At 32.3% G+C, this 10,305-nt stretch overlaps 2 protein-coding genes across 2 annotated transcripts; both read left to right on the top strand.

Moving 5' to 3' along the window:
- Positions 1-1,679: 1,679 nt before the first annotated feature.
- On the top strand, positions 1,680-2,425 carry CBG24410 (the record flags this gene model as incomplete). Its single annotated transcript, XM_045238357.1, has 2 exons — positions 1,680-2,129; positions 2,189-2,425. The coding sequence occupies 2 exons, from the start codon at positions 1,680-1,682 to the stop codon at positions 2,423-2,425; spliced, it is 687 nt and encodes a 228-aa protein (XP_045091331.1).
- Positions 2,426-5,171: 2,746 nt separating this feature from the next.
- On the top strand, positions 5,172-9,958 carry CBG24409 (the record flags this gene model as incomplete). The annotated part of the gene is made up of 8 exons (XM_045238356.1): positions 5,172-5,556; positions 5,610-5,891; positions 7,939-8,218; positions 8,264-8,482; positions 9,291-9,385; positions 9,444-9,589; positions 9,660-9,745; positions 9,823-9,958. The coding sequence occupies 8 exons, from the start codon at positions 5,172-5,174 to the stop codon at positions 9,956-9,958; spliced, it is 1,629 nt and encodes a 542-aa protein (XP_045091330.1).
- Between the last annotated feature and the right edge of the window lie 347 nt (positions 9,959-10,305).

Below are 10,305 nucleotides of genomic sequence, written 5' to 3'. Positions count from 1 at the left end.
ATTTCTGAATTTCTGAATTTCTGAATTTCTGAATTTATGAATTTCAGAATTTCAGAATTTCTGAATTTATGAATTTCTGAATTTCTGAATTTCTGAATTTCTGAATTTCTGAATTTCTGAATTTCTGAATTTCTGAATTTCTGAATTTCTGAATTTCAGAATTTCAGAATTTATGAATTTCAGAATTTCAGAATTTCAGAATTTCTGAATTTTTGAATTTATGAATTTCAAAATTTCTGAATTTCTGAATTTATGAATTTCTGAATTTCTGAATTTCTGAATTTCAGAATTTCAGAATTTATGAATTTCAGAATTTCAGAATCTCAGAATTTCTGAATTTCTGAATTTCTGAATTTCTGAATTTCTGAATTTTTGAATTTATGAATTTCAGAATTTCTGAATTTCTGAATTTATGAATTTCTGAATTTCTGAATTTCTGAATTTCTGAATTTCTGAATTTCTGAATTATCGAATTTCTGAATTTCCGAATTTCAGAATTTCAGAATTTATGAATTTCAGAATTTCAGAATTTCAGAATTTCTGAATTTCCGAATTTCAGAATTTCAGAATTTATGAATTTCAGAATTTCAGAATTTCAGAATTTCTGAATTTCTGAATTTCCGAATTTCTGAATTTCCGAATTTCAGAATTTCTGAATTTATGAATTTCAGAATTTCTGAATTTCTGAATTTCTGAATTTCTGAATTTCAGAATTTCAGAATTTCAGAATTTCTGAATTTCTGAATTTATGAATTTCTGAATTTCTGAATTTCTGAATTTCTGAATTTCTGAATTTCTGAATTTCTGAATTTTTGAATTTATGAATTTCAGAATTTCAGAATTTCTGAATTTCTGAATTTCTGAATTTCTGAATTTCTGAATTTCAGAATTTCAGAATTTCTGAATTTCAGAATTTCTGAATTTCTGAATTTCTGAATTTCAGAATTTCAGAATTTCTGATTTTCTGAATTTCTGAATTTCTGAATTTCTGAATTTCTGAATTTCTGAATTTCAGAATTTCAGAATTTCTGAATTTCTGAATTTCTGAATTTCTGAATTTCAGAATTTCAGAATTTCAGAATTTCTGAATTTCTGAATTTCCGAATTTCTGAATTTCCGAATTTCAGAATTTCTGAATTTATGAATTTCAGAATTTCAGAATTTCTGAATTTCAGAATCTCAGAATTTCAGAATTTCTGAATTTCCGAATTTCTGAATTTCCGAATTTCTTAATTTCCGAATTTCAGATTTTCAGAATTTATGAATTTCTGAATTTCCGAATTTCTGAATTTCCGAATTTCTTAATTTCCGAATTTCAGATTTTCAGAATTTATGAATTTCAGAATTTCAGAATTTCAGAATTTCTGAATTTCCGAATTTCTGAATTTCAGAATTTCAGAATTTCTGAATTTCTGAATTTCTGAATTTCTGAATTTATGAATTTCAGAATTTCAGAATTTCTGAATTTATGAATTTCTGAATTTCTGAATTTCTGAATTTCTGAATTTCTGAATTTCTGAATTTCTGAATTTCTGAATTTCTGAATTTCTGAATTTTTGAATTTATGAATTTCAGAATTTCTGAATTTCTGAATTTATGAATTTCTGAATTTCTGAATTTCTGAATTTCTGAATTTCTGAATATCTTTAAATTTCTGAAAATTTTCAGTTTCCCTGAGCATGCTCTATTTCTTGGTCCATCAAATTTTTCCGGATTTTGCCATTAAAAATCTCATATTTTTTATAATCTGGCCAGCACTAATTCTGGGAACGATTAGAGCTAATTTAGTTCTTCTAATTACTTTCGACAGATGTTTGGCAGCAAATTTCCCAATTTTTCATCATAATTATCGCTCAAAAATTCCTATCATTCTAATTATCTCAATTTTTCTAATTTACACAATTTTCGAACATTTCGTTCTATTTGGATTTTGTGATTTCACTTTGAATGTTCCAATTAATTGTGATACTTTAATTTGTTCAGTTAACTTGTGTTATTATAATTATTGGCTGCTCTATGAGCAATTAATTTATGTTTTAATTGGATTTTTCACAATTTCTTTGGGTTTTCGACTTTTTGTTTGGAATAATTTTATGGAAACTGCAGCGACAAATCATGTGATTTCAAAAGTGAGTTTTCGAAAAATTCAATATTTTGAAAATTCGAAAAACGTTTTTTTCTTTTTCAGGCAACCAGAATCGCTCTTCTGGATTCAATTATAATATGCTTTTTCGATATCATTCCAACGATTTCATTGGCTCATTTCCCAGCTCTCAGCTTCCCAAATGTTGGTCCATTAAGTGCAGTTTCAAAAAATTCGGGATTTTTAATCGAAGGAATTATTATTTGCTTTTTCTTATTTCGAAAACCAAAAACTACAAGTGTACAAGCCTGGTCGTCCTCTCGGATTTCAAGAAGTTATTGATTTTTTTTCTTTCATATTTAATTATTTTAGTGCTATTTTTTCTAATTTTTTACTATTTTTTCTATTTTTTTCTATTTTTTTTTTCTATTTTTTATTGAATTCGCAATTTGTATATTTTTCATAAAACATCATTTTTGAAATTATTTTTCAAATAATAATTTCAAATGAATCCTGTTCAATTTTTATTTTGAAAAAAAGTTACTCATTGCTCATTAGACTGTGAAAAAAAGTCATGGGATTTTTTTGGGTACACTGTCAGCAAAGTACACATTTTATCAAAATGTTGTTATCTGGATGAGTTAAAAAAAGGGCAAAAAAGAAGTAGAAAGTTGAAATTTATAAGTATGGAAAACACAAACAAAAAAATTTTAAATTCGAAAATAGCAAAATTTGAAATTTTCAGGGCCTTTTTCAGAATTTTCAAGGAATTTTTGCTTAAAAACGGCATATGTGAACAAAAGTGAAGCTTTATTTTTCTTAGTGTACCCTGAAATTTTCAGACAAACTGAAAAAATTCTGGAACATTCTTTCCGACTTTCAATTTTCACTATTTTTCACCAGGGTACTGTATTTTTTTTTCAAATTTGAAATATTTGTTTATTTTTCACAAGTCAACAAATCACACATTTTTTATTCTCTTGACTCCTTTTCGCCTCTGAAATTTTCAGTTTTATCAAAAGATATTAGGTTGGCAGGAAAGTAACTGTCCATTTTTGAATTAGTAAATAAAACAAAAACAAGATTAATCCAAGATTGACAGTATGTACCGTCGTGATCCACAACATGTTGTCAACATTTAGGTAACTCGTGGATACCATTCCTCCAAAAGCCGGCTGGGCGCGAATCAAAGTATTACTGTAGCACTTTTTTTTTCTCATCGATAATGTTAAAGTCCTTACGCTCCAGATGAAGTCGTATATCTTCGAATAACCAATAATCAGATAAAACAAAATCAGAACTTTCACCGGGGTAAAGGAGAACCGTCCAGCCAAAGCGGCTCAGGTACGGCGTGACTTTCCGTGAACATGCGGTTTTTTTCATTTTTTAACGGGTGCAAAATTTGAAAAAATTTTCCCCGTAATTCTTCATAGAAAAATTTACAAATTTTTGTTCAAAATTCATAAAATCTGTCGATTTCTCCGAAATTGGGCAATTTTTAACCAAAAAAAGTGTTTATAACAAACTTCTATTAAATTGTGGAGTTCCCGGATTGTTTTCCACTAAAGAAATACGGAAATTTTCTGATTTCAAAACACATTTTTCACAGAGCTCCCTTCCATTACGGGGGCCTTTCTATTACAAAAGGTCCTTCTATCTTTCCAAGCCTCTCTCGGAGGGCCTTTCTATTAGAGGTGCCCTTGGGGCCCGTGTAATATAGGTTTCACGGTAACTTTTTTTTTGATAATTGCAAGATTTTAGGTGTAGAGACGCAGACGATTAGAAAAATTGCGTAATTCTACACAACAAACAATCTTTTTTGTGTATTGATCTCTTGGTAAAAAAACCACCGATTTCTTGCTTGTCATTTGAAAATGATTTATCATCGACCGAAAGATTAAAATTTCCATTTTCTTATCAGTTTTTTTTCTTTTTTTTTAATTTCAGACTAGACACATTTTCTTTTTTTTTTGAACAATGAATTTCTCTTCATTTTTTGTACTTCTTTTATTCAGTTTTTTGAATTTTTTAAATGCTGAAAAAAATGAAAATATTCTGGATTGGAAGGTAAATTATATTTTTTTATTTTAAGCTTTTTTTTAACTTTCAGAACATTTTCTTGGGTGGTCAATCTGAAAATTTGGCATCTGGAATTGGCGAAAATTGTCAAAATGATACGAAAATTTGGATGGATTCTTTGAAAATCCTGGCAGAGGTTTCTGTAAAATGTTTGGCGGAAAAGAAATGCTCAAAAATGGAGAAAAAGGTGTTGGAAGAGAATTTTTATGCTCTGGAACGTAAGTTTTCGGAAATTAAAAAACTCCAAATTTCTGAAATTCTGTAATTCGGAAAATCATATGCCGTAAAACCTGTATCAGAAGGGCTGGCCCTTCTATTGTTCCAAGGTACCTCCGGAGGGTCCTTCTATTACAGGGGCCCTTCTATTTTTCAGGCCAGTTTTTTCCAAAATGTAGCATCGAAAAATTCGACGAAGTTTTGTTCAAAATTCATGAAAATCTGCCAATTTCACCAAAATTCAACAAGCAGGAGCATTTTCCACTGAAAAAGTACGAAAATTTTCTGATTTCAAAACACATTTTGAATGGGGAATTTGTTTCACAGAGGGCACTAATATTACGGGCGCCCTTCTATTACAGGGAGCCCTTCTATTTTCCCAAGCCTCTCTCGGAGGGCCCTTCTATTAGAGGGGTCTTTCTATTAAAGGGGCCCTTCTAATACCGGTTTTAGGGTATTCGGAAATTCAGAAAATTTGGAAAAATCCATAATTTTCAAAGTTTTTTTTTCCAGAACTCGACGCATTTGGCAAACTACCATCGACTGGAATTTTCGAAATTCCTCTGATTTTTGATGGAAATTATCAAGAATGTCAGAGAATTAGTGGCAAAAAATATGATACCAATTATTGTTATTTGGTCTTGGTTCCGGGAAAGGTGAGCATTTTTCAAATTAATTCTTTTTTTAGAATTTCTGAATTCCTGAATTTCATTTTTTGCATAACTCCTCTTGCTCCTCATCCGGCTCCTCTGGTCTCTCTCCATCCGCCACCTACTTCAGAAGTGCCACGTGTATGTCCGGATCCTGTAACTCAGAAGACCTCCCGATTCTATTCAACAATTTGAAACTAATTCCCTTCACAGCGTGCGCAGCATTTTGTTCCAAATTTCCAGTTGAAAAAAATTCCGGATTTTGGGGATTTTCCATTTTTCTGGCGGCTATGATAGCAATATTATTGATTGCCAGTGTTTTGGATTTTGTTTTGGAGAAGAATAACATCGAGAGTTCTGGAAGCATGCTGAAAATCCTATTTTGTTTTTCGATTTGGAGCAATTCAGAAGTCATATTATCAGTGAAAGAGCAGAAAGTTGGATTTATCAAATCAATGGATTCAATTCGATTTTTATCAATGCTTTGGGTTGTTACAGGACACACTTTTACATTTTTAATACCCCCAGGTACAAATCAAAAAATTTTTCAACCGATTTTCAGACAAATAAATGTGTTTCAGACACCCTAAAATCTCTATCCAACTTCACAAATTCCTACTGGAATCATTTAATTTTAAACGCATTTTTCTCCGTTGACACTTTCTTCTTGTTATCTGGAACCGTTGTGGCCTATCTATTTTTCAAGCAGAAGCCCACAAAGTCACAAATTTCAAGTCCGATGACGTGGATTTTGTTTTATGTACATCGATTTTTGAGGTTGACACCTCCTTATATGATCTTCATTGGATTTTATGTGGTTTATGGACAATATGTGCAAGGACCATTTTCGGCGAGTCAATTTAGTGAGTTTTTTAGAGTTTTCAAAGTGATTCGAACAGTCAAGCTTATGAAAATGGCAAACGTTTTTTGTATATCTTATCGACAGCTACTGTATACAGAATTTTCAAAAAAATTAGTTTTTTCGAAGTGTTTCAGACAAAGCACCGAATTTTACAACAAATTGAGCGAAAATTCATGGGAAACGATTTTGACACTTTCATGACGGGTTTTAAACTCTGGGAACATAAAACTTGCTTAAAGGAGGGGAGACATCAAAACTTTCAAAATTTCCATTTTTTCTCAAAAGATGTAACTCTGAAGTATAAATATAGCCATGTACTTAAAAACCTGAGAAAAACACTTCCCCAAGAAAAAAATGCTCTTTTTTGTCACTCTAATTTCTTCACCCGCTTGCTGCTGCGGCGTCGCTTCATAATGTGCAACAGTGCGATGGTCGCCTCTAGTGTGCTGTGTCGATTGTTGACAATCGACAAAAATCGATCAAAAAAAAAATCGTTAAAATCGGTGTCGATTTCGTCGACTCGATCAAAAATCGACATTCAAAAAGTCGACAGAAAATCGACTTTTCAAAAGTCGATGAAAGCGAAAATCGACGAAAAATCGACGAAAAAATCGACTTTTGTCGACTTTTGTCGACTTTATCGTCCGAGAGGACTACACGGCCGGTGACCTAGAAACTGCCTGTGGCCGGGGTATTTTTCATGAAAAACAGGCATTTTTCATCGAATTTTCTACTGAAAAACCGTATTTTCCTTGTTTTTTTTGGGTGTTTTGTTTTTTTTTCTGTTTCATTTATGACATTCTTGCTTATTGCAGATGAATTCGTCACAAAACCAAACTAAAGCGGGGCGATACTTCGAAAAACAAAATAACGGACAAACTGTGACCTGTAAACTGTGCGGAAGGAGCATAAGTTCCATTCTTCGACCACAACGATGCATCAGCACTTAAACAGTCACCACGAGAAAGAAGTTGTAAAAATGGAAAGATCGGTAAGCAGAAAATTATATATTTTTCGTTAAATTCTTAATTTTAGATAGTACATAAAGATCAAGAGCCACGGCATCAAATAATTGGAAAAAATCGCTTTGGAGTAAGATATTAAAGCTTATTTTTCCTCAAATCTGATTTTTCTTTAGATCTACGAAGAAGAATACGTCGACAACAGAAGAGTACGAATATGATGACGAGAATGATGACTCAGAAGGCGTAGAATATTACGATTCCAGAGAGCATAACGATGATACTTTTGGAAACGATTTGGCCCAAATAATGAAACATTAATTCCTAATGCTGAACTTTGTTCTTCTGTTTCTTCTCTTTTTCAAAATTTTGTCGCTTTGAATTTTTTTCTAATTTCCTTGCCATCTTCTGAATACTGATTCTCTATTTTGTACCCCGTTGAAATTAAGTTTTACACTATTTGTTTTTTTATTCATAAAAATAAAGTTGTTACTCTACACAAAAAATGATTTCTTCAAAAAATTAGAAAAAAATTTTCTCGAAGTGAAATTTTACTTTGTAGTCCGGAAAAGTCGATTTTTCGTCGACTTTTGTCGATTTTTCTGTCGATTTTATGTCGACAGAAAAATCGACAAGAATCGATTTTCGCCGACTTTCGTCGACTGAAAGTCGACAAAAATCGGCAACGAAAAGTTCGATTTTTATCGACAAATAGCCTTGTCGAATTGTTGAATGTCGACTGTGTCGATTTTCAAAGTCGACAAAAATCATCGATTTTCGAGTCGACTCGGCACTCTAGTCGCCTCTTACACGCGTAGTGTAGTAGGTACGCGCGCTGTGAGACGGCGGAAAGCCGGCGGCCGCCGGCGTTTTCCCAGCTCTGATAAAAATGACAGAAAAAAAGGTTCAAATGGCTGAGAAGAATTGGCTATACATCTTTTCTAATAGGCTTTTTTTTTTCTTAAAAATTTCTTAAAAATTCGGCTTGTTTTGGAAACTACAATTTTCAAGTTTGCAGAGCTGAAACAGTACGAAAAAAACAATAATATAGAATTTTCTAGAATTCCAACAATTCCAAATTTCCAGATACCCTGCTCCCCGGAATCCAAACCTGCCAATCCTACTGGTGGAAGAATCTACTGTACATGAATAACATGGGCGATGCGGAGACGGCCTGTTATGCTCCGTCCTGGTACCTAGCAGTGGATACTCAATTATATTTAATTGCCCCAATTATCCTAATTGGTCTCTGTTTTTCTTCTTTAATTGGGTCGATTATAGCCGTGATTGGCTGTGTAGCAAGCGTGGTTACAGTATACATTTTATATTCAACTTATGATCTTCCCGCGGACTTTTTTGGAAATGGGTAACACTAAAATAATTTTATTTTCAAAAATTTAGAAAATTCCAGAAACACAAATCTGCTCTACGACATGATTTACCATAAGCCATGGATTCGATGTCCCCCATATTTCATGGGACTTCTCGTTGGCTATTTTTTAGCCAAGTTTGGGTCCCAAAAAGTTAAAATTCCCTGGATTTTGGCTATTTTCGGATGGATTTTGGCTTTTGGTCTTGGAATTGCATGCATGTTTTGTACATATGATTATGACAAAGGCGTGAAATGGAGGTTAGTTTTGGAAAATTGAAAAAAGTTGGGAAATTAAAAAATGAAATTAATTTTTTTATGTTGTTTTTGTGATTTTTAGGGATTTGGATGTGTGAAATTTGGTCGAAAAATTTTCTAGGCTACATGTATCCTAGAATTTAGTTTTTAGGTCATGACCTAGATTTAAATTTTCATGTCATACCATTGATTTCAATTTTTAGATTGTGACCCAGATTTCAATTTTAGGTCATGACCTAGGTTTTTAATTTTAGCCCATGACCTAGATTTTCATTATTGGGTCACGACCTAGACTTCAATTTCTAGGTCATGGCCTAGATTTCAATTTTTAGGTCATGACCTAGATTTCAATTTTTAGGTCATGACCTATATTTTAATTTTTAGGTCAGAACCTAGATTTTCATTATTGGGTCACGACCTAGACTTCAATTTCTAGGTCATGGCCTAGATTTCAATTTGTAGGTCATGACCTAGATTTCAATTTTTAGGTCATGACCTATATTTTAATTTTTAGGTCAGAACCTAGATTTTCATTTTTGGGTCATTACCTAGACTTCAATTTATAATTCATGACCTAGATTTCCTTTTTTAGGTCATGACCTAGTTTCCAATTTTTAGGTCATGACCTAGATTTCAATTTTCAGGTCATGACCTAGATTTCAATTTTTAGGTCTTGACATAGATTTCCTTTTTTAGGTCAGGACCTAGTTTCCAATTTTTAGGTCACGACCTAGTTTCCAATTTTTAGGTCATGACCAAGATTTCAATTTTAGGTCATGACCTAGATTTCAATTTTTTTTAAAATTTCCAGCATTTTTGCTCGAGCAACCTACTACAATTTCTCTCGTATTGCCTGGTCATTTTTTGTCTCCTGGGTCATTATCGCCAATCACATGGGTTGGGGAGGTACAGTAATCCAAATCTACGGTAATCTTCAAAAACTACAGTAATCTGTCTCTCCCAGGACCAATTGATAACTTCATGTCCCATACGATATGGCAACCATTGGGCAGGTTGTCCTATTGTGTATATATTGTCCATTTTTTCACACTTTTCTGGTTTTTAAACATCAGCGATCATTCCATACATTTCTATTCTACGTTTCAGGTGGTAGGTTGAAATTTTTGAAACTTCAAAATTTCAAAAAAAAGTTTTCTTCAAAAAAACCAAAAGTTTGTAGTTCATCTACTATGCTGTTCCTGCTTGTCTTTTATCATACATTTTTGCATTTTTCTGGAGTTCTCTTTTCGAAATTCCAATTTTAAAGTGAGTTTTCGGGTTTTTTGGAGCTTCTAGGCATCAATTTTTTTCTTTTAAAAAATATGTAAAATTCAAACTTTTAGACTCGAAAAAATGATGATTGAGGGTTTAATGGGAAGAACGAAAAAAAATCAAGAAGTGGAAAATCAAGGATTGGAAAACGAGAATTCATTAGAAGAAGATAATTCTGGAAGTTCGGAAAGATTAATTACACTTTGATTTGTTTTGAAATTTTGATAAATATTTAACTTTATGAATAAAGAAAGCATCGAGATCAATTGGATGATGAAGAATCACAGAACTTCAAAAAGTCAAATCCCAGATTTCAGAATTTTCGGTTCTTGATTGGAATAACACAAAAAAGATTTTGAAATGTTTCAAAAAGTTAGGTCTTCTAAGAGTTTCCATTTTGAGAGAATACAAGTCTTAGTTATTAGCCTTGTCAGAGAAATAAAGGTTGAGTCGAAGTGTATGCGATGTTTGTAAACAAATATCTGAAAGCGTAAACAACCGGAAACAGTTGAAACGAGTGCGACAGTAACCCGGCGAGAAAATGGTAAATTTAC

The sequence above is a fragment of the Caenorhabditis briggsae genome, assembly GCF_000004555.2.
Source record: "Caenorhabditis briggsae complete genome, chrV, whole genome shotgun sequence".
NCBI lineage: Eukaryota > Metazoa > Nematoda > Chromadorea > Rhabditida > Rhabditidae > Caenorhabditis > Caenorhabditis briggsae.
This window is presented reverse-complemented; position numbering and strand designations above follow the sequence as displayed.